At 44.8% G+C, this 24128-nt stretch overlaps 1 protein-coding gene across 1 annotated transcript in view; it reads left to right on the forward strand.

Moving 5' to 3' along the window:
* The window catches only part of ALK (ALK receptor tyrosine kinase), a 324766-nt gene that overhangs the window by 299660 nt on the left and 978 nt on the right, over window positions 1–24128 (forward strand). Inside the window, exons 19-29 of the mRNA XM_054822404.1 lie at window positions 1075–1173; window positions 2940–3126; window positions 5352–5442; window positions 6381–6445; window positions 7339–7468; window positions 13113–13210; window positions 14314–14406; window positions 15993–16094; window positions 17320–17454; window positions 18026–18116; window positions 19463–21484. Coding sequence (XP_054678379.1) covers window positions 1075–1173; window positions 2940–3126; window positions 5352–5442; window positions 6381–6445; window positions 7339–7468; window positions 13113–13210; window positions 14314–14406; window positions 15993–16094; window positions 17320–17454; window positions 18026–18116; window positions 19463–20158 — 1787 coding nt within the window. The 3' untranslated portion in view covers window positions 20159–21484. The remainder of the gene's footprint in view (window positions 1–1074; window positions 1174–2939; window positions 3127–5351; window positions 5443–6380; window positions 6446–7338; window positions 7469–13112; window positions 13211–14313; window positions 14407–15992; window positions 16095–17319; window positions 17455–18025; window positions 18117–19462; window positions 21485–24128) is intronic.

Consider the following 24128-nt stretch of genomic DNA (forward strand, 5'->3'; position numbering starts at 1 on the left):
ATTTTGCTAAGATACAGATACTTCAGTGCTGAGGAATGGTGCACAGAGCAGCATTGCTGGTTCGCTTTACGGCGTATGTTTGGCATACTGGGCAGCGCTGACGAGAGTCAGATTTTGCGCTTGGTTGTGGTCTGCTCTGAAATCATGAAGGGTTGTTCACTGAAGGAATTTTCCAGCTAAACTTAAATTCCAGGTCAATCCTCTTTAAGAACCCAAAAAAATGTACAAGGTGAAGAAGACTCTAATCCCTGTGGATTTGTGCATATAAGGTGCAGGTGCAGAATCCATATGAAATTCTGTGTGAGATCTCTCTGAGGAAACCTAGAGACAGTGCCTACGCTTGCCTTACTTGAAAAACCAAGTGCTCAGAGCTCCCTTACTAGGTTTCCTTCAAATTCTTGTCCAGCAGTTAGAGCAAGTGACTCCAGGCTTTCGGGACCCTGCTGTCAGCATTGTCACTGGCCTGGGAAAATTGTTCTGTATTGCCCTGGGAAAATTGTTCTGTATTTTTACCATTCCCATCTGTAAAATGGGTAAAAAGCATAGTCGTTTTGCCAGGGTGAAGTAAACCTTAGTGGATGGTCTTTGAATGCCTTGTGCTCCCAAGTGAGGATGCAGCTTTGCAATACTTTGTACTATGCTTACTGTTACCAGGTTTTTCTGCCTGGATTAGATGCATGTAGGAGATGATATATTGCAGTCCCTCTTCTGCTTTTGCTGTGATTTGGCATTGATAGCAGCACTTTAACCCTGGCAATGTAATGTTCTTTCCACCTCCTCAACCTCCTGCCCCTGTTTTTTATGGTCTTGTTTTCATACCCAGGGAGTGCACATGTTAATTCCTTGATAGCAAACCATCTGTTTTAATGGCTTGATATTAATTGAGGAAAGTGAAACAATGAGGTGTTAGAGGTCATAGATCCTGAGAACTGATCATACCAGAGGTTGCTCCTACACTATAGGAGCAGCAGATGAGTAAATGGAAGGAAAAGCAGAAAAATCTGTCTGGAAAAAAGTGGCTGTTGGTAGATCATTTCAGACACGTAATTCCTTCTTCTCCTGCCTCTGTTACAGCTGAGCCAGTGGTTCATCTCCCTCTCTCCTTGGTCTTGTCTGTAGTGACCTCAGCATTGGTGGCTGCTTTAATTTTGGCTTTTTCAGGAATCATGATAGGTGAGTGATTCTCTGCAAAAGATATTTTCATATGAGGGTTGGATCTGAGCCAGGGATAATTGGGCCCTGGGAGGCAACAGGATTCAGGTTTTTAGCTACTGCTGTATTTAATGACACCTTCCCACACACACGCCTTAACTTCAGATTTCAGTAGCTGTTTCTACCACAATGACCAATTTGAGGCGGTTTCAGTTACTGACTGCACCTCAAAAAGAGACATTATTGCTTGTGTTGTAGTGTAAAGCTGCCAGAACACAGCTGCTGCTGGTTTTGTGAGAGCTGTTGGTGCCTAATGCCTAAAAGCAAGCTTCTTTATTTGTGTGCCTATATACAGATTTAGACTCTTAATGTATGACGTTTAAGCTTTAAATTCTCACATAGGTTCCCCTTTTACAAACTGCTACTTAGTAGGGTGTGGGCATTCTTGGCATCTTTATTTGAAATTCTAAAAGGTATTTTTCACCCTTTCATTTTCTTATTTTAAACAATTGCTCTCCTGCATTTGATTACAAGCAGAATAGATTTGAATCAATGAAAAGCAGCCTGGCATTCAAACCACAGCTCTACCACCTTTCTTTGTCCACACTGTGTATAGTCTGGGAGAGAGGAGGCACGTACCCAGAGCAGCAAATGGCAACTATTAAATTAGATTTGCACAGCTGTTTCAGTTTTCAGAATTTCAGGAGTTATCAGTTGCACACATATGGTCCTACATGTATGATTTCTGGCCTGACAGTACCCCTTTAAAATTACTAATTACTTCTCAGGGAGTGGAAGAGTAATCCTCTTTCCATCCAACCGGCCTATCATTACCATCTCAGGAAAGAGCAGCGATTTAAAAAAATCAAAGCAAAAGCAATGAGGAGGAAAATGGAGGACAGGAAGGGTTTGTGGATAGGTCATTACATCCATCTGCCTTTGCGAGTGTGTGTTTACCCCTTAAATTCTTCCCCTGAGCAAGATCTGCTGGAGAAGATGCAATAGCTATTACCGTCACACTTTGGGCTCAATCCAGCTCCCACAGAAATCAATAATGAGGATAATAGTGATTTAACCTGCTCACAATTGGCATCTTGCTTTGAAAAAAGTACTGCAATATCAATTACTATTTTAAGGAATATCCACAGGATGTCTTCTTTCTGGGTGTGATTTCTAATGACATTTCAGAAGTATCAGTGAAGTGATTCAAGGAATATAACACTACTATAAACTGATTTCAAATTTAGTCCAACTCTGTTGTTTAGAAACAGAGGAAATTTTGCAAAATGAGCTAATTTTATGTACAGTGTGTTATTCCGAGGTAACAGTTTAGTCTATCCGTTTTGAACAATATGATGCAATAATTCATTTCAGACTTCTAGTCACTTCTGTGTGATTTAGGAAAGTTGGTTATACCCAGACTCCTTCAAGTTTGGAACTGGACTCATACTTGGAAGGTCCAGTTAAACTAAGTAGAACAAAGCGAAAACCTCAGAACAGTGAAATTGAGAGATCTCTGCAAGTGAAATTCATTTTACTTCTTCTGAACAGCTCATGAGCATAAGTCTGCTTCTTCATAAGATGCGGAAATCAAAGGCTCCTGGATAACTTCAGATTCCATTTTCTATCTCTAATTATTTGATATGTAGAAATACAAGAGTGTCACTGTCTGGTTTGATTCACTGAAATTTGGCCACACAGTGAATTCCAGTGAGATGTGCCACACAGCTGCTGTTCTCTTCCAAAGTCAATCTGTGTCTCTGGTTTACTGTGTTCTCCATATTTAGTGTATCGTCGGAAGCACCAGGAGCTACAAGCCATGCAGATGGAGTTACAGAGCCCAGAATATAAGCTGAGCAAGCTGCGTACCTCCACTATCATGACAGACTACAATCCCAACTACTGCTTTGCAGGAAAGACCACATCCATTAGTGACCTCAAAGAGGTGCCTCGAAAAAACATCTCCCTCATCCGGTAAATTAATCTTTGCCTTCCCCACGCTTCACACTATACATTCACGTATGCTGTCTTCTCTTACGTGACTATGAACTCATGTCTTTGTGCAGGCACGTACTTAATCTCATGCACTTTTCGACTCATGCCCCTTTTCATAAGAAAGATGTAAAGCTGCAGTAGTTAGGCTTATGTGGAGCAGACTAGACTTTGGCAGTCTCCTTCAGCTTTTACAGGTGCAGTGTTAATCTTCTGGGATTATGAGAGGAACTGAAGAGTCATCACTGGTAATTCAGACACATCTTTTGCAGACTGTATTAACTGATGAAATGCTAGGAAGGCTGAGGCTTGTAGGAGGCTCTTTTAAAGCCTTTGATTGGCATCTTTGGTAAAGACAACAGCATCCTTAAGTACAATAGCAGGAAAAGTAATGGGATTGAGACTGCCACACAGTATTAAAAAGACAGGAACGTAAAGCCAGCAGGATAGTCATGTCTAGATCAGAACATTCGGAAAGTTCGAAATAGTCTCTTAAGAAAAACATGAAAATTCAGAGTTCTTTCCCACCTTGCTCTACTGCAGGATACAGCGCATGCCACTTGTGAATGTGACACTACCCTGGTACCATGCAGTTTTACATAAAAAGCAAAGAAGTGGAAGCAGGAGAGCTTGGAAGACTAGGGAGCTTATGGTGTTAAAAAATATGACGCTCAGAGCAGTCTATGCAGTCTGCAGTGTTTTGCTGTCTCTTATCTCATTCCTCCTTACCTGCACATTTTGCTGGACTGCATCTGGAAGTTTCCAGTGTACCCTTTGCTGCTGCTGCCTTTGTCACTTGGGCTCTGAAAGGATTTTTGAAGCGTGGCATGCTGCAGAGAGCAGAGGATACAGCTGGGAATTGATAAGGGCAGGGAAGGTGGGCTTTTTGGGAAGAGTGAGAGTTGTGAGCTGTGGAGATGTGTTTTATACCTCAGTTTGTAATAATTTGATCAGGTACAGCCAAGAATAGTGTCTCAAGCTGATACCTACAAAATGTTATTAAAAGAAGTGACTGAGTCACAGGCAATGCAAGTCCTCGCTGTGATTTCACTGCCTAGACTGGTCTTATCCTGGTGAAACTGCAGATGGAGCTTATGCAACAACAGAGCAGATTGCCCTTTGTAGCACCTGTTGGAACAGACAGGAGGGCAACAGCCCATGCAAAAACAGTCCATCAATAGACCAGATAACAGAATCAGTGGGGCTCTCAGGCCAGACCTGGCTCTACCAGGAAAGTGCATATTGTGGAACAGAGCCTTACTGGAACCCTTTACCTGAACTGAAATGCAGGAATGTCTCTTAGAGGCTCAAACTACTACTGCCCAATGTGCAGCCCGTGCAGGGTTAAGAGAGACTCAAGATCTGGGATGCAGCCTCGTTCTCTGCCAAAGTTCACTATGTTGTTATGACGTGCCACCTGTGTGGTGTAGCTATTGTTGTACTAGTTGAATTAACGTTAAGTGAGCGAAGATTGAAGAGACAGATATGCAAAGCCTGTATCACAAGGACATAAGACAGCATCGGTTGTGTGATTACTTTAATTCCTTTCTCTTTTTTCTTGTACCCATATTCAAAATAAAACTGTAAATTTCATAATAATATCAATACCAGAAATGATTCTCAGCACAAATTCCTAGAGCCGAGTGCTTTACAAAGCACTATTATCACCATTTACTGGCGAAGGTACTTACCCAGAAACACAAAATCAATCAGGAAAAGATACTTTGTTTAGAATTCAGGTCCTTTGAGAATCATTGTGTTTCCTAGTTTCTTGTGCAGTGTCTTCTTTACTGGTGATGCATAAACATCATGGGAACTGTTAATGTGTTTAGGGTGTGGAAACACCAAGACTTAAGACCTATCTTTATTGACCTGTTTTGGAGCACCCACCACTAGTGCACTGACACCAGAGCCATAGAAGAGTGCTATCCATTACACACTGCAGTGCCAGCAGCTTGATTTCACCGGGAACTGTTCACTTTTGAGCATTGCTTTCCCTACCAATTAAATACATTGTAGGTCCAGGATAGATCACATCAAGGTCTGGTCCCCTGCATAGTGTGAGGAGTGGTATCGTCAGTGTCAATATCCAGTTCTTCCTGTTTCACCACCATGAAAATTGTGAGCCCGTTCTGTGAGCTGTGACCACAGTGTTATAATGTGTGTTCTCTGTAGTAAAACCTTCTTGTCTTCTCTGGTCTGTCCAGGGGTTTGGGCCACGGAGCCTTTGGTGAGGTATATGAAGGTCAGGTGGCAGGGATTCCCAGCGACCCCACTCCCTTGCAGGTGGCTGTGAAAGTAAGTGACAGTGTACAAGTTATCATGATGGTTTCATGCACCTTTCACCCAAGAGTCCCAATGCATTATAAAAATGAAGATGAATTAAGCGTTACTATAGTACTGAAGGATGTGGCTAGAAAGGTTGCTGCTCTGTTGCAACACTTTAATCCATCATAACGATGGTACAGCTTGTAGCATATGGGCTTGTGAGACAATTAAAAGAGGTCTGTAAATAGTAAATAGGCAAAGATTTCCCATACAGCTGCAGTAGACTGCAGGTATCAAAAATAAATCCATCCTCTGTCCATCCTCCACATGCTACACCTGGTGTGGTAGTCTGTCCAAAGCCTTTGAGTCAGAGATCAAAAGTCTTCACAGGGCCAAGAGCAGCTGGCACGTACGTCAAAGAGCCTGCAGGTAGGTAGGAGATGGCTGGTTTTCCAGGGTCTCACCACTCCATTACAACATGGATATGCACTGGATGTGAAGCTAAATCCTAAGAGACCCTGGTAGGATTCTCCAGGCCTTCAGCAGCCTAGCTAGCTTGTTTTCTCCTAGAGGTCACATAGCAGCACAGTCCTACTGCTGGTTATAGTTCGTAGCCTTGCTGGGAGGTAGGAGTATTCTACTGTCAGAGAGCTCAGGAACTGTGGTCTCATTCCTCATCCTCTATACAGCAGAGTCCCATATATTGAGCAGTTACGTGTGCACTCTGGGCCATTTCCTTTGCTGGGAGGAGGATGGCAGTGGCGTTGATGGGCCATGTGTTCTGATCTTTACCTTTCAACAGGCGTCACAGTCCAGTTTAGTAATGGTCTAGCTATTATCTTAGAGTGAGGTTTCTTTTAGAGAAACAAGGATTGCTGCAGACAATGTTAGTGCTTTTGATTGTGCCAGGTGTCTACATCTGTAAGTTTAAATATCTTCTCCTTGTCAACCTGTTCTTTCATTTCCAGACATTGCCAGAAGTGTGTTCAGAGCAAGATGAGCTGGACTTCCTCATGGAAGCTCTCATTATTAGGTGTGTATGAATAAGATGAACAGCACTTGTGTAGGCTTGCAAAGCCCAGCACTGTAAAAGAAAAAAGGTGCTTTGAGAGGTGATGTCCACGCAACACATCTATACAGTAGTTTTAGCACATGGCTGTCAGTATTTTACAAAGAGGATAGGCATTACCATCCTTTTCTATTCTTCTTACGAATGAAGAGGCACCAGATGATTAAGGGTTAAGTTTCCAAGAGGGTACAAACTGGTTTTCATTATCCAAAGTGAAAATCTTTAGACCTAGTTTTCAGAATTGATAATAGGATCCTTTGATTTTTCTTAGAGATCAGAACATGAGGTAAAACCAAACCCTAGGAATTTGGGTTTGACTAGTCAAAACTAACAGATGGCATTGCCTTAATGCTGCTGTCATGTCATGTGTCAGTAACTGAGTCCTAGAATCCATGGAAATAGTTTCCCATCACATTGAGGTCAGCACATGGAGAAATAAGGAAGTATTAGAGACTAGACCTTGAGGAATATCCCCTACAGAAGCAGATCCCTGCGTCAGTAGGTTATTTGGAACAATTCTGCCCTAGCCCAACTTCTGCCCCTTGAATAGGGAAATTAGGAGCAGACTCTCCTCTCTTATGAGTCATTCTCTGCTTCCTATGGCCCACAAGTCTTGCTGTAGCCCAGAAAGGATGCAGAATATAGGAAGAGGAAAAGCAGCCAAAAGTCACTCCTTCCCCAGACATATAGAGTGCAGGGGTAGTGCTTTAGCTTTATCCAGTTACCCTACCTTTGAGATTTGTTACTTTCTGGGGGGAAAAAAAAGCATTCCCCGCAGCAAAACATTTTGATTCTTCTCTGCAGTTGTGCTTTTTGGATCAAAGTTGCTCCTTAATTGAGTCTCCCTGTCTCCACAGCAAGTTCAACCACCAGAATATTGTGCGCTGTATCGGAGTGAGCTTGCAGGCACTGCCCCGTTTCATCCTGCTAGAGCTCATGGCTGGAGGTGACCTGAAATCATTCCTGAGAGAGACACGGCCTAGACCGGTAAGAAAAGAGAAAATTGAATTTTATTTAGTAAGCTGCTGCCACAAGGCAAATACATAACTACAAAAGAGCTGATCCATGCATACTATTTCCCAGCATTTTAGAAGGTCGAAAATTTCTGTTGCTAAAAGACTACTGTGGGGGCAGGACACAGATCTATAGGGAACAGATGCTGCCGGGGTTATGCAAAGGTGCTTCATCCCTGGACTTCAGATAGTATCTGCAATGCTATCTAGCAAAGAAAGAACAAAATCAAAGTTTAAAAAAAAAAAAGTTAAGCTTTACTTCTGCCTTCCTCACATCAGCTGGGGGCGGGTTGGGGGGAAGCATTGAGCTATTAATGATAAATCCGTTACTTAACTGCTGATCAGGTGCATTTCTGTGGATATGTGTCAGTGCAAGTTTGACATAGACAAGAAGAGAATCCAGCCTGGAGCTGTTGTCCCGATAGCAAATATCTTTAGTCCAGAGTTTTAAAGATTTTCCCACTGAAATCAGCATCAATAGGAAATGGCAGTCAGTTAGAAATATGTGAGAAATCAATTACAACTTCTGGAAAGGAATCAGTATTTCAGAAGAATAAAGTTTGCTCTGAGTCACTGGATCAGAAAGGCACCCAGATGTTGTTGAAGTTTAGCACCAGGGCCCAGCTTCATAGTCTGTCTCTACACTTCTTTGACACAGGGCAAAATGCTGGATTTTATCAGTACGAGAGACACACAAATTGGCTCTAACAAATATAAATAAGATTCTTCCTTGAGGTATCTAGAAACAGATTGACTTTCTGGTTTTTCCTTGCAGTCTGGTTTTCAGACATATAAAATGGTTTGTGTTGCTCAGGAGCACTGCAGTCTTGGATGGCTTGCAATGAAGTGGCTCCTGCCTGGATGAGAAGGCTAAACCCCCAGAAAGTCAAGATGTTTGAAATGTGAGCAAGCAGTCTTTATAAATAGAGGTTGGTTTTCTGTAGCACCTAGAGATGCTCTTGTCAGCTCATACAAATGGGCTGAACTTTGCAGTAGGTGAAAACAGAAATTTGTGTTTTGCAGTGTGGGCTCTGCTCTCATCCGGTGCAGAGCAAAATGACATGGGAAAGGTATGCTGCCTGGTGGATGTTTTGTTCAAAACTTCCAGGACAGGCTGTGCTAGATGTGTGAAGTGGCAGGTGAAACAGGATGGTGTAGGGCAAGGGCATCCATCACTTTGCAATGGAACCATCTTTTTGGCTCGTTAAATTAGAGAGAGAAGCCAGCTCAGTAACCATCAGGATCTTGTGAGGAAGCACTAAGAACATTAGTCCTGAACAGCAGGAATTATTACCTTCTTGCAGTAAAATGAACCAGATGCTTTTGCGGATGAAAAGCCCTTAATCTTTATAGGATGCAGTCATGGGGGCCTTCTGATCTGAGGGGTTTCTTTCTGTTTGCCCCTGCCCCAGTCATGAGTTCCTCCTTGCATGCCAGGGCTTCCATTTCTGTTAGTGGTAGCTCTGTGCTCCCCCTGTGAAAGCTAATGTCAGAAGAGGTGGATGGTTCACTCCAGGCACAGCATACATTACTTCCTTGGTATTTCTTTTTCTGGCTTCACAGTCTCTCCTTCCTTTCCTCTTCTTTCCTTGTCTTTAGTGACCATAACTACTACTACACACAGGGGCCATTCCCGGCACCTTGAATATGCTCCCCTATTCCTGCAATTTAACTTGCTCCGAGGGCTGAAGCAGACCTGGGGCTGCTGCTGCTGCTTTCTGCTCTGTCCCATGCAAGTCGCACTTTGGGAAAGCTGAGGTTCAAATGCAGATGGACAGTTGCAAGCTGGAACTGATTCAGAAAAACAGTTTCCAGTCCCTCTTTAACAGCTGAGTGAATGTGAACAACCTGTCTGTGTGAAGACAGATCCGTAAGTTTCTGCTCCACTTCTAACACCTTCCTTCCCTTTGCCTTGCCCTGCTTCTGCTGCCATCCCATGTGATGGCTGCCTGGTGAGAATGACAGAGTAATTCATTGTCTGGCTGCCAGGGCAGCTTCTGAGGGGCTAATGGCACCTGTGAGTGCTGAGAAGTCAGCCTCTGGTGCACATGTTTGACTGCTGGCTCAGAAACTATGAGGCTAGGAGACTGACTGAAGGGAGATGAGATGTGTGCAGGGTGTTGTGCTTTGTGAAGTATGGGATCCAGCTGTGGAAGTGGATTTACCCTCAGCATATACTCGAGGTATGACAGAGTCTCTGTACATAAGGTCTGTGGCTCAGTACTGCTGGATGTATCTTTGCACTGCTCTTAATGGACCCTGAGCTGCTTTGTTCCTCCTATTGCTCATTCAGGGAAGACAGGCAGAAGGTAGGCATAGCAGACTGGACGTCTAGCTTTCCAGGCCCATTAAAGGAAAGGAAAGACAAGGAACAGTGCAGCGTAAACAGGCTTCGATGAGCTTTGCTTCCAACAGGAATTAATTGCACACACAAGACCTAGCTGACTGATTCAGTAACAGAGGTGCACTGCTTACTGTGCAGTAAGCACCATATGAATTTCTGTTGTCATTTCCCCTTGGTTTTTTCCAGGTTTTTATTTTCCAGATGATTTTCTTACTACCTTATCTTTCCCACCTACATCTGCTTTCAGCCTGATTGCAAAAGAGAGATTTATGTGTTCATTCTCTACCTTCATCCCCCACTTGCTCTCCCCACTCCCCTGCTAGTAACTTTGAATTCATTTGCCAGTTGCAGTCAGATTAAATTTGGCATTAATTCCAAGGCTTCAGGAAAAAGCCCCATGCTAGAGTGACCGCTAAGCAAAACAGTTCTCGTTTGGCTTGCCACTGGCCAGTGAGAACATGTGTGACTTGGAGCAAGACACACGCAGCATGCTGCCATGCACTCAGCCACTGAGAAGCGTGGAAGGGAGCAGGGGGAATGGTGGAGGAGAAGGTGTAGCAAGGGAAGGGGGAACTTAAGACATTGCGAGGGACATGAAGTGGGCAGCTAGAGCTACCACAGGAGATATCGGGACATGGGATCCAACTTAATGGGAGATCACAATGCTGCTAGCACAGGTTATTGCACATTGTTCATCTGTGTTCTTCATGCAAATAATGAAAGCAATGTTATGTTCAACCAACATATAATGATTTCTCTGGACTCTACGCAAGAATGATTATACGTGTAAGCCAAATGTTCACCCAACATCACTGATACAATACCAGTGACTCTTGTGGAATATTGTCAGTTTATGCCAGCCGGGTCTACTCCATAAGCTTCAGATTCATTCTTCTCCATGAGTCCAGGGTTTACAGCCCTGAAGGGTTTCTGTGTTCCGTTTCTAATAAAGTTTCATATTTATTACAGGATTACCCCTTCCCCCTCGTCTGGAGAGAGGCAGTCTGGTAGATTCAGAGACGCCTGGAATTGGAGCCTTTGCTCATTATGAGCGTTGCAGAATTGTCCGTTCTGGGAAGTTCAGTGCTGATCTTTCTCACACACAGCACAGCAATCAAAGAACAGCTCTGGAAGATAAATTGTACACGGATAAATTATTCCTCTCCTTTGTGATGTACAGCCTGTTGCACAGAGCAGTGATTACACTGAACAATACACAGAATTTCATTCACCTTTAGCAAGATTCCACCTCAGCCGGGGAGGTGTCATACTAGTGCCTGCAGCGTGCCCACTGCTCTGAGCAGTGGTGCATTGCAGCTGGCATTGTCCATTCATCTGGGGACCAAAGGCTGTAATGAATCCTTTGGTGTCTCAAGGCTGCTCCCCTTGCAAAATGAATCCCAAACCTCCATTTTTCAAACAAATTACATGGCTAAATTGTCCTTGGCTGGGCAGTCACATCTGTTTTAGGACTGTATTTAGCCAAATAAAAAGTGGAAGGAATTCATCCAAGGAGGGGAACGAAGGGGTAAAAAAGGGAAAAAGAGAAAAAAAGCTATGCTGTTCAGATCAGCTTGTGGCTTCAGCCTACTGACTGCCTTGCGGTATAGCTCAGGTCTGGAATTGATTGCACAGTAAAGAATTGGGCTTTTTACTCGGTTTTCACTTCAGGTTTCTGACCCTTGCTCAGAAGAGGAGGGAATGGGTAGATCGAGATACTCATTTCCTTTTGGTTATGCCCTGAAAGGGAAAAAGAAGGTATCTGCATCCTTTCTTACTGTAGTCATCTTGTGTAGCTGGTGAGTCACTTTAACTCACAGAGGTAAAAAAGATGATTCTTCCTTCCCCACAAAAGGGCATGGGGGAGAGACTTTATGTTTTCAGGAAATGGTTAGTCTACAATAAGAAAGGTTTAGGGGGAGGCACAGTCCTGGGTTTTAAAGAATCAGTTACGTGTATATATATGCAATGAACTGTACTGTGTAAATAATAAAATATAAGCAGGTGATACATAGTCACAAACAATTTTGTTTTATGGCACTGCACTGAAAAAAACAGGCTTTGTTCATCAGAGATGCAGCGTTTTTCAGTTATTTCATTAGTCAAGTATTGAGGCCAGGTTTTTCCTAATCTCTTCAGAAGACATTAAGACTTTTTTAGGTTTTACCAGCCAATGCCCACTGTTTAACTGCTGGCTGCTGCAGAGCCTGAACTTATTTCCAGTCCTGGTTAGCAGTGGTTTAGGTCAGGTGGGATGGCCAGCACAGCATTGCATCAGTTTGGAGATATGTTCTGTCACAAGAGATGGGCTGGCAGAGCCAGCAGTCCCTGTCACTGGAGAACCCATGCTGGTTTGTGCACCAGTGGGAAAGACCTGTGGGCAGGTGGGCCTTTTGGGCACTGGGCGGAATGGTAGGTGTCATAAGAGAGAGCTAGAGGGTGGGATGGGCTTGTTTGGTCCAATAACTAAGGCCACAGATAAACACTTAGATAGCAAATGGCTGTTGTGGAATAAGCAGTCACTGCCACCCAGTTGTTTGTCATCACCCCGCTGGCTGCAGCGATCTGCTCCTCCCCCACAGGACTGGCCGCAGGGATCGCTGATTCACACCTCAGTGCAGAAGCTGATGGTTTGGCTTTAGAGGCCAGCAAATGCGAGCTGGTGCTAAGCCTGCCCTTTTTACTCTAAAGCATCTGGCTCCTGCTGGCAAGAGGTGTAGACTTCATCAGAGAGGCAGGAACAAGGAGCTGGCAGCCTTAGTCTTCCATAGCCGTTGGCTACGCAAACCCTTGTCAGTGCTCTGAGGGCAAGATAAAACCTACACAGATGTGGAGGAGGGAAAGAGCAAGTGTGACTCATGCCATTATACAAAATGTCATTCTCATTGTTCAAGGTGACTTTAGAGAGGAGCTAGCAATAATACAAAGAAACTGAGTGAGGACCAGTTCAGGCTACAGATCTCCTCAAATTCATGCTGAAAATTCAGAAGCGTCTCCCATGAGAACTGGGGTAAATTCTTACAGGGGCATCTCAATGGAACTGGAAAGTCGGATCCAGCTGTTCTTATTCTCTCCCTGGGATTTGTATGACATTGTGCCAGCACAGCCTTTGCATAGTTCATGGATACGAACTCTCTCTTGTGCATTTATGTGATCCCTTTGTGTATTAACATCTGAGATATGTCACTTGTTGGAAAGTTCCCAGCGCTGTTTCAGTGACAAATCATGCCATGTTTTTGCTTTTAACCCATGTTCGTCCCTTGTCTTTTGGTAGAATCAGCCCTCCTCCCTTTCCATGCTGGACTTGCTCCATGTGGCTCGTGACATTGCTTGTGGGTGTCAGTACCTGGAGGAGAACCACTTCATTCACAGGTAGGTGAATGCATCTGTGTCAGCATGGGCATGGCTTGCATACAGGACTAGCACAGACTTGTAATGCCCTGCTTGATATGTTTATGTCCTGCTGCACTCTAGTGGCTGGATACCTTTAAACAAGGTAGATAAAATCAGGATAATAAAAGCAATTAACAGAAAGGCTGCTATAAATCAGGTTGCAGAGGACTGTAGTTTTACCAAAGATCCTCAGCTCTGTCTCAGTGCCTGCACTTGCACAGTCTGTTTGGCTACACAATTGGAAACACGGTCTTGTAACAGCAGTCTTGAAAGCTCTCCCTGTCATAAATTTTGCTTAGTGCCTTTCTGCTCATTCTGGAACCACTTTCTTCTCCCTCTTGAAGAATTGGATCTACAAGTACAGCCAGAAGTGCAACACTTTATGACTGTTGTTACCTGCTCCTGCAGGACAGGGTGTTTGGCCAGTGTCCAAAATTCTGCTCATAGCACTGGGTAGAGATGAGCAGAGAGAGATTGTAGTTCACGCTTCTGAAAGTGTCACCCGCAAGGTATGCCACCATATTATTCAGATCTCAAGGTTTACTTCTCCGCCCAGTGGAGGTGAAGCTGGTGCTTTACCTGCATACACAGATTCAGGCTCATACCATCAGTCTTCAGAGCAATGCCTGTACGTTGTTATTCTTCCTGTCTCTGACAGTACAACACCCGTTTTACAATATTTGAACAAGCACTCTAGGAACAGGACAGTGGATCATTCCCCCGATGGCTTGATGTTGGGACTAGTACATTGCTGAAATCAGCCTCATTGCCTGCAGCTCCTTAGAGACTTAAAAATAGCTCCTGGGGTGAAGGGAGGCTCACAGGAGGCACATCCATTCAGGTGTAAGATGTTATGTGAAGTTTAAAGAGAAAATGTTAAAGAGCAGAATTGCTCCTGCTGTTGGGGTAGATTGGAATTTGGGGCATCACTAGTTATCCATAAACTGATGTTTCTGGCTGTTGTGGGCTCTCTGCAGCTCAGGCAAGTAGGTACTATTCTTTGTTTTGGTTTTGTCTTGCAAAATTCTTGAATGATTAAGTGGTTCTTCTCTTTCTGTTGCTTTTCTTCCCTTTCCTTGTAGGGATATTGCTGCCAGGAACTGCCTTCTTACCTGTCGAGGGCCTGGGAGAGTGGCTAAAATTGGAGACTTTGGAATGGCCCGGGATATATACAGGTAGCAGAGTTGAGCCCAGGGTATCTGCAAGTGAAAGCTTGCTAAAATGAGGGAGGAGCGGTGTTTGCACAGGATAGCAGGCTCCTGTGCTGCTCTGTTTAACCCTAGCAAGGAGAGAGTGGAGAGATCCCACCCTGGTGAATCCCAGCTAACACTTTTTTGGTGTTTGCCTTCATCTGTAGTTTAACTGTGCTCTGGAGACTTTTCCCACTGCTGACAGCTTTCTTCTGGGTAATGAAATCTGCTGGTCATGGAAGGCATTTTTCCTCCCTCTTGTACTCTGTCCTCGCTTTCTTGTCTTTCCTTTCTCCAAACCGAATGGCATTGATGTGCCCTTTTGTTTTGTGGTCCCAAATCATTCTGAGTTTAATTTCTCTCCTTGGTACTACCCCTGCCCCTTTGGTTTGGTGTCATCAGTAAATCTCCTCAATTTACTGCAGATAAAGGGGGAAGGTGCAGAGGAAGGTCAGGAAAATGTAATCACCCAAACTGGAATTCAGCCAGGACACAGGGTTAACTACTCTGCTCTTGCAAGAAGTGCCAGGAAATCTTTAATGACCACGAGCAGTCAGGGCTGCAGTTTGATATCTCATCTTCCAGATAGCAACTCCAGAAGTGCAGTACCTTGTCCTGCTGTGCTGAGGAATTGATTTGCCTCTGACTTGGAGGAAGGAATGCCTTATACTCACTCAGTCACCTGCACTGTTTATTCCAGTGCCTTGCCTTTTTTTTTTTTTTTTTTTTTTTTAACCTGCTCTACTTTTTTTAACCCCACTCTACTCCACTGTCAGATGGGACTCTGCTGGGACAAAGTAGCATCTGTCACACTCACACAATCAGCAGAACCGACTGCCAAGATGAACGCTTTGGTGCTGAGTTTTCAAAGGTGCCTTTGAAGTTTGCACATGTTTCTGTGTCCAGGAATATCCTTTGGATGCTCTGGCTGTGTAGTTACAAACAGCGAAACCAGCTTGCATGAGCAGCCTCCTGCAGCTGCCAGCACTGAATTTGGGGCTCATAGATTTTGTTTTAAATGACGATGACACTAAAGGATGGATGTACTTCCTGTCTCAGGAGCACAGGAGGTGGTTTTTGTACTACTTCCCAGGCTCTAACGGCCGAGCATCCTCCTCATCAACCCCTCGTTCTCACTGAGGGTTTTGGATTTCGTTTGCAGTGCTTTAGACTGGGTACATTTGGAACAAGCTTTGTTTATTTTTGGTGAGGATGTTCAAAGCAAACACGTGAGGTGAGGTGGAGATGTTGCTGTGGCTGAAAAGTGCAGGAGGATGGCTCTGCCAGCAGCAATTTACTATGTGAGTAATTCACTAGAAGTACGCACACAGATAAGGATAACTTGGGTTCATCAAATCAAGCCTAAAGTGAGGGAGGTTAGAGCAGTCCTTCCATGGTCTGCCCATTGCCACTATTTTTGAGAGAAGGAACAGGTGTCTTCAGCATTTTCTCTGCCATGCTGTTTTGCCTAAATTAGTCTCTCCTCTGGGTCATAATATTTGTAATTATAAAAATCCCAAATGAATGGCATTTTCTGAATTCTTGGCTGAGTCTTTGTTTGTTCTTTGCAGAGCCAGCTACTACCGGAAGGGTGGGTGTGCAATGTTGCCTGTCAAATGGATGCCTCCTGAGGCTTTCATGGAAGGGATATTTACATCAAAAACAGACACATGGTGCGCTTCTTTTCCTTCTCCATCCTGTCTTTGTTGTAACCCCTTTTGTAAAGTGTGAATATTTTGTAAAAAATACGTGCTGTTGTTCATTTCTCCTTTACTAAAAAGACAAGCTGGGTCTTTCAGAGCCAGTAACCTTGAAGGAGACAAGGGAACGGAAAGATCAGAGCTGTGCAAATGCGGGTGCTACTGGGGAGGTGAGCAGGCAGAGGAGGGAGGTTGAGGCCGATGCAGGTGCTGCTTTGCTGCTACAGGGAGGAAGGTGTTAGTTCCACACAAAGGAAAGCAGCATAAGAGACTGCAGGCAGGATCCGTCCTGTCAGTGAGGGAGAAGGGCATCATATATTGTGGCTTTCATCTTTCTCCTGGCCTGCAGCAGCATTGTAGGCTCTTGAGTTGCCAGTGGCCAGAGGAAGGGGAGGGAAATTGGGTGAGCAGGAGGCCAAAGCTCAGGACGCGTGTGGAGGGGAAGGGGCTGGTGGTCAGGACACAGCTCCTGAGCAAGCCCCAGCAGAGAAGAGGAGGTGCACGCTCTCATACAGCTGAGCTGCTGCCTGTCTCAGCACCAAGCAGAAGAGTTTCCCGTTGCTGCTCATAGCTCTTCTGCAATTTTAATCAACAAGATTTCCAAGCAGCTGCCCGATGAATGCTTTGAGGGGGATCCTGTCCCAGCCATTGTCCCCAGGGCTTTGCAGACCACACCACACAGGCCCAGGGCTGGGGTGTTAGCTGGGGAATGTTTTTATTGTGCTATACAGGTGAGGGTTGGGAGGCCCAGAGCATCAGCGGGGATTCACTGGCTTGTTATTTCATGCAGGGTAGCTTATTCAGGAGGAAAACTTGATCGTAATTGTTAGGCCACTGCTCCCCTCCGTCCTGTCTCCAGCAGTGGCTGATGTTTCAGAAAAGCATAACCTGACTTTCACATTTCTTACAGCTAGTTGAACAGTGCTGAGTACAAAGGCAAAGCAACCAGATTTCCCTACCTATATTGTAGACTTTACTGACTTAACAGTCAACTACTAGCATTCATCAAAAGATTCAAAATCCACCATTACAACTGTGCAGCTTATTTATGTCTGAATCCTGCAGCAGTGATTTCCACAAGCTGCCTGAGCACAGACTGCAAAGAGCAATGCTGATGGTACTGCAGCTAAGGGCATTGCCACTCCGTAATGGTCATTCCCATATCCTTCACTTCGTTTTCCTTCTCTTCTGTATTCAGGTCCTTTGGCGTATTGCTGTGGGAGATATTCTCTTTGGGATACATGCCCTACCCTAGCAAAAGTAACCAGGAGGTTCTGGAGTTTGTAACCAATGGAGGAAGGATGGATCCACCTAAAAACTGCCCTGGCCCTGTGTATGAGATTTTAACTTTTATATATTCACGCAAATAAGTTTTGAATGCTGTTCTCTAGTCAAAAGTTAATGGCTTTGAAGATTGATCTTATTTTGGCTGATCTGCCTTAGTGGACTTGAGTGCCAGAGACTTCTCTACTATTTAATTTTTCTGTCTGTTTTGGAGAAAAATTCAGGGCCCCTTTGAGAAGTACTCGCCACTGCTTGTGTGATCAAAGGTGGTGCAATATTTCTGTGTCTTAGGTTAGCTGTGAAACTGCAAGTGTGTAAGACTGTTCACAGGTAGGGAAAACTGGGCTCCACTCTCTGTAGCCCTGCCTGCCTTTGAATTGCCCATGGATTTTGGGTGGGTGGGTTATTTCTCTCGTGCTGCGGGTTTTACCCCACTGGTGGCCACATTTCAGTGGTTACCAGTACATCAGTTGTCTGACTCTGGGGAAGGCAGAGCACTCTTAAGTTATTATATAAGTCAGAGTGGTGATGCCTGCTTGTGGTTTCTAGTCTGCAGCGACCAGCTGTTATGTACCCACAGGATCTGGCATTTATGAGCATCTCATGTTCTGCTCTTTCAGTTACCGCATTATGACCCAGTGTTGGCAGCACCAGCCCGAAGACCGGCCAAATTTTGCCATAATCTTGGAGAGGATCGAGTACTGCACTCAGGTATCAGTGTTCATCCATCTCCCATGAAAGAGGTGGAGAGCGTTCCTGTTGAGCGGTTTAGGCGAGCCAGAACATGAGATGAGAAGGCAGCACTGTATTACTGCAGTCAGCACTCCAGAGAGACTGATGTCAGCCTGGCACAGACTGAGGTATCCTGGCTGGGATATTTACCCCATCGGGTGGTTGATCCTTCTTCGTGTCTTTCACTGCTGAAAGGCACAGGCTTACACAAGCTTACACAGCTTTACAAATAGCAGGCCAGTAGCTCTGCTTCTGCTTATAAAGGCACAGATTCCAACAAGCAAAAGAGGTAAGACAGGCCAGCACCCATACAAACTTCACGTGCTTCACGCCAGCCACTTCATCCCAGTGTTTACCCTTAAGACACGGTCAGCACTGAGCAGAAATGGTCCTGGCTCAGAGCAGCCTTTGCAGGCAGCTTCTGCAGCTGTCAGCAGCTTTCTGGATCTGACTGTGCTGGAGAAGACAGGTGGAGACTGCCATGCTAAAGGAGTGGGGATTCCAAGGCTAAGCAGCGGGGGGAAAGATGTGTCTGGCTTTCTAGGCTGAAATCTGATTGATTTATTTATTATTTTTACCACTATTTTTAGCTTATGAGGAGTGGAGTAGTTTGGAAGATGTTTTGCTGCCTGCATCAGCGCAGGCTTCTTGTGTGGCCTCACACAGTTACTTGCCTCAGTTTGCTTTCCCTCACTGTTCGGGAGGCTTGGTCTGTTTTTCATGTGTGTTTGGATCCTGGGATTCAGAGGCATTGTTTTCTGCTTGCCGTGGCATCTAGCAATAATTAATGGTTGCCCAGATAACCACATTTTCTCTCAGTTTAATTTTCAAAACTGCTTAAATAGCTCAGAACCACAGTCCCTATGGATTCAGGCTTCAAGGGGTCTGCCAGTATTGCCTCCTCTCTGCATTCTCATTCCTCCCTTGTTGTGTGGAGGCAATACTTTCATGGCTGAAACTTTCTCAATATTATCTGAGAACGTTATGAACTTCAAGATGATATAGATTCCAAAACAACATTCCCACAGGAAATTTGGCTGGACATAAAAAATGTTTTTCATTGTTTTTGTGCCTCTGCTGTTCTGTGGTGAGTTTTAGGGTTGCTTTTTTTTAAAGAGTTTGATTTTTAAGGGTATTCCATTGCATCTCACGGTTAACTGCATTTTGTCAGCATCTTTTACTCATGGAATATGGGCTCTGTGAAAGATGGTCTCAGGGAAAGATACTCTGTGATCACAGCATGCAGCTGTCAGATGTGTCGGGTTTTTAATCAAGTCTGAGTATGGTAGCAGACTTTGAGAAATTCTCATTGTTCTCTCCGGCAGGATCCAGATGTCATCAACACTGCTTTGCCAGTAGAATATGGCCCATCAGCTGAGGAGGAGGAGAAGGTAGCGATGCGCCCCGACGATCCAGAAGGAATTCCTCCTCTCTTGGTCTCCACACACCAAGACAGAAAGGATGACAAGCAAACTCTGCCATCTCCAGCACCCCTGCCGTCAGCTGGAAAACCTCTAGGGAAAGTGGGAGCCTTGGAACCACCAGTGCCAGGGAAGGCGCAGTCAGCCTCAGCAGGAGGACACATCAACATGGCCTATGCCCAGTCCAATCCCCCTTCTGAGCTGCACAAAAGCCGGGGCTCCAGAAACAAGCCCACCAACCTCTGGAATCCAACCTATGGTTCCTGGTTTGCGGAGAAGCAGGCCAGCAAAAACAGTTCTCTGCTGGAGAAGGAGATGCCCGAGAGGGAGAATTTGGGACAGGAAGGAAACTGTACTGTGGGGCCCAACATTGTGACTGGCAGGCTGCCAGGCTCCTCCCTGCTATTAGAGCCATCGTCCCTAACAGCAAGTGTTAAAGAAGTGCCTCTCTTTAGGCTCCGCCACTTCCCCTGTGGGAATGTCAACTATGGATACCAACAGCAGGGCTTACCCTTGGAAGCCTCCACGCCACCTTGCGCTAGCAGTTACGAGGACCCCGTCCTTAGAAACAAGAGCCACATAACCCAGCAGGGGCCGTGAGAGCCCTCTACCCTCGTGACTTTTCCCCCTGTGGCCCCTGAGCCTTGAAGAGATGTCCTGTTACCCAATACACCACGAGCAAGGGATCTGACAGTGTTACCTTCCGTTTTGTGCCAGCTTGCTCCAAAAGTGCCACCCTCGAAGCTGTAATTTCAACTAACCCGAGAGGCTTCAAATCACCGGAGCCCCAATACAGTAAAAGAAACAAGGGGGAGGGAAGATACAGGAAACAGACGTTAACTGCAAGGCCCAGCTGCTGTTGCATCAACTCATACGCATGGTTGTTGTCATGCCCTTCCCGTGAGCTTTTCTGTTGTGCATTCTCTGCTTAGTGTGAAGCCACAGCTCACTACCTTGAGTGTTTCATGTCTGGGGTTTTCCGTGCCAAACTTGTGGTTGCTGTGGAACACCTGGAGATCTCCTGCAGCTGGCAGAGGTTGTAGTGGGCTTGGGGAGAGCATCCTCCATCCAAACCAAAAAAGGATACAACAGCGCTGAATGGTGACGTGATGGCACATTCCCAAGTTGTGTTCCAGCTACAGTCCAGTCTTCGAAAGTCCTTGAACGCACAGCGGTTATGAGGGTGGCAGGGCAATAGAAAGACACTGGTCATACCGCATCGCTTGAGAGAGGAGAGGAAGCACAGAGGATGGGTGTAGATGCTGGGGGGGGGGGAGAGGTTGGGGGGAGGTTGGTTGGTTTTTTTTCTTTTTCCTGTAAAGCCCTTTAAAATTCATTCGGGCCTACAAAAGTAGGAGTGTCCTTCATCAGGAATTTGTGCGTGTCAAGTGGAACCAAGGTGAAGTTTTAAAGGACTATGGTCACGAGAGAAACTTTTACCATGCCCTGAAAATGGATGGCCACCTGCATACCTCAGAGGTTTACAACAGCCTTTGACATACCCTGTACAAACAACACCATAAAGGCGGAAGACTACATTGTGCCACAATCGGATGCCAGATACTGTCTGTATTTAGAGGGTTTAGAGCCCTTGTTCCTTTAACAAAATACGTGTATGATAGCGGTTTAAAGACAAACACTGCATTGACTCATTTTGTACACCTTGTGCATGAAAAATATTCCAGTTGTGTGTTGTCAAAACATAGATGTAGGAAATAATTCATGTGTAAAGATGTGCATTTGTAACTTCAACTTAGGGTTGCAAGGAGCTGTTTTAGCATGAATGCTATCCAAAAAAGGGGTGCCTGTTTCCGTAGAAATGGGTGTACTGGAGCATCAGCAAAGGAATGTGAAGGTGTTCTTCAGTCCGAGACTCTTTGTTTCAGTGAAGTGACTCTGAATCTGGCCCCGGATCCCAACATTGAGGTAAGCTTCCTGTCTTCGCAAGGGAACAAACCAGAATCCACGTTTACATACTCCAAACCTTTGAGATATGCAGACTGAAATCGGAGGGCTTGGGTCACCACCCTTCTAAAATAACATAAGAGGAGGGACATAGCATGCTCTCCTAACCTTCCTTTCTGACATCGCTGATACACAGAACTAAAGCCCTTTTTTAGGCAAATGCCAGAATTGTGTGTGGCGGTTGGTTAACAGGGCTGTGCTCTTGTGCTGAGAAGCTCGAGCCAGGAGGTGCTCTGCATTTTATGTTCGTCTCCTGGTGAGCCATCGCAGCACTGCTGCGTGGGCTTGGTGGGGATAATGAGGGTTCCACTTGGGGTGTTCTGCTGCTATGCACAAGGCTTCCTTGGGTTGAACTAAGGGAATATTTGTGATCTGCGAGGTGGTTAGGCTCACAGCCCTTGTCACGAAATAGCCACTGGGGAAGGATTCTGTCCAGCCTAGGACTGCATTAGTGTCACACTGGCCACTCTTTCGAGCTCGGGTAGTTTTCTAGAGTCTAGGTAAAGCTAATTAATTCAGCAGGTAAGCACTATGAGAAGACTTTCACATATAAAATAGTAATTTTCATTTAAATATTCCAGCTTTCTCATTTTCAAAAGGGCTGAAGTTCATCATTTTCTTTAGCTCTCCTTTGCATAGGAACACACTCAGTTTTTGCTGCCGTCTCTTACGTGTTACTGAGGACAGAATCTCTGACCTGTAGGCCAATGAATGTTCTTAAAGAGTACACAAGAACAAAATGTTGCAAAATTAATCATTTTTGACTAGCTGAAATTATTTATTCTTGGATCTGGGGCAGCAGCTCTGATGCTGCACAACTTCAGATAAGCTGCCAGATCATACTGTTAAAGGTAGCATTTCTAAAGAAGCTTTAAAAGCACGAGCAGCAAGAGATGGTTATAAGTGGGGGGTGAAGGGGGGAAGGCAGGCTTTCCCCAGTCACGGCAAGAGCGCGATGACTGCTCTGCAGCTTGTGCTGTGCAGTCATTGTATCATAGAAGTTCAGCTGAAATTCTCTTGAAGAATGGGAGTTGTAAACAGTGAAGGAGCTAAACACGTTTCTGCTGACCTATGGAAGATGTGAGGAGATAATTCTAGTCAGGGGAACTGGTGAATTGCTACTGAAATTCTCTAGTCTGCTGCGTACAGTGCATTGAGATAAATACTGTTCAGCACTGGCAGCTGGTTTTAAGTAAGCTTCCTTCCAGTGTCTCCAGTGTAAAATGCATTGTTGTGAGGTTTTTTGTCTTGGGTTTTGTTTTTTAAAATCCCACCCCCCACCCCCATAACTCTCGGTATTCAGAGGAATTCAGAAATCTAGTTTGGGCTTATTTTTAATGTGGGAAAAAACAAAATATCTCTCTGAGCTCTCCCACAGCAAGCATTTAGTTTGGTACCCCTGAGTTCTCTCCAAGCACAGTACCTCAGTTTGCAAAAATTGCTTTGTAAATATTGATGCTAATCAAACCTTGCCACTCAGAAACAAGGGCTGGAGCATTTGCCTGTCCTCTTTCTTACAAAACAAATACTACCATCAATGACAAATGATTTCCATGAGTTAATTGCCTGGACTAAAGGGCGCTCTGCTACTTCTGCTCAGGCTGCATCAAAGACGGTTTCCTGGTGGTTCTGCAGTTGCATTGCCTAAGCATCTGTCCCGTTGCCAGAGCATTGCTGGGATTTCAGTGACAGTGCAAGATTGTATCACCGGGGTGATGTGAGGAAAGCTTTCCCTAAGGGTACCTGTTTACTCTGGCACTAAAGTAACAATTCATGCCGGGGCACTCTGCATTACTACACCATCTCACAGTAGCTGAAAGGCTGACAGAAACGGTGGAATATTTAACCAGTGAGCATGTGAGAGCTGCAGTTGCCACCCAGGTTTGCCCTGGGTTGACAAATTACTAGCAGCAGTTTGTTTAGTGAGGTAGAAAAGAAACTTCTGAAGGCCTTTCCCAGGGAGTCTGACCAGGGAAACAACAGAAACTCGTCTCTGTGTGCTGGGGTAACCCTAACAGACCGCGGTTCAGTGGTTATAGACTCTCTGTATATGTGTGTGTGTGTGTGTGTGTGTGTGTGTGTAAAGAGCTAATTCACTCAACAACTGTAAGGAGACTGGCTTATGTTCTGTACCAGAAGGTACTTCACAGAATTTATTTTAGCATTTCTCTTACAACATCTGGAAGTGTTCAGTGTTCGTGTTTCTTCTGTTCCAATTTCTAGCAGTTTCATTCTAGCACATTTCCTACAGCTGTGCACCATTAGCAAGAGCATTTTGTCCGGTCATGCACTAGGAATTGTTAATTTCTGTATCTAGCAGGATTCACCTGTTCAGTTCTCAGAGCTGCAGGGAACAGAAAGGGCAGTCACCATGAACTCACCAGACCAAAGCACCCTGGCATGTGTAAATCCCAAATTCCCTTATTAAATGCCTTCACACTAGGCTTACAGTGTTGTAAGGGGGGGGGGGAAATCAAGTTATTTTAAACCTCTTACCCATTTTTGTCTATGACTTTTTTTTTTTAAGTAGTTTATTGAGACAACATAATTTTTTTAAGGAACTTGGTTTTTTAAGACTGTTAATCTTTTTCATTGGCAATATTTA

This window comes from Grus americana, chromosome 3, assembly GCF_028858705.1.
Source record: "Grus americana isolate bGruAme1 chromosome 3, bGruAme1.mat, whole genome shotgun sequence".
In the NCBI taxonomy this organism is placed as follows: Eukaryota; Metazoa; Chordata; class Aves; order Gruiformes; family Gruidae; genus Grus; species Grus americana.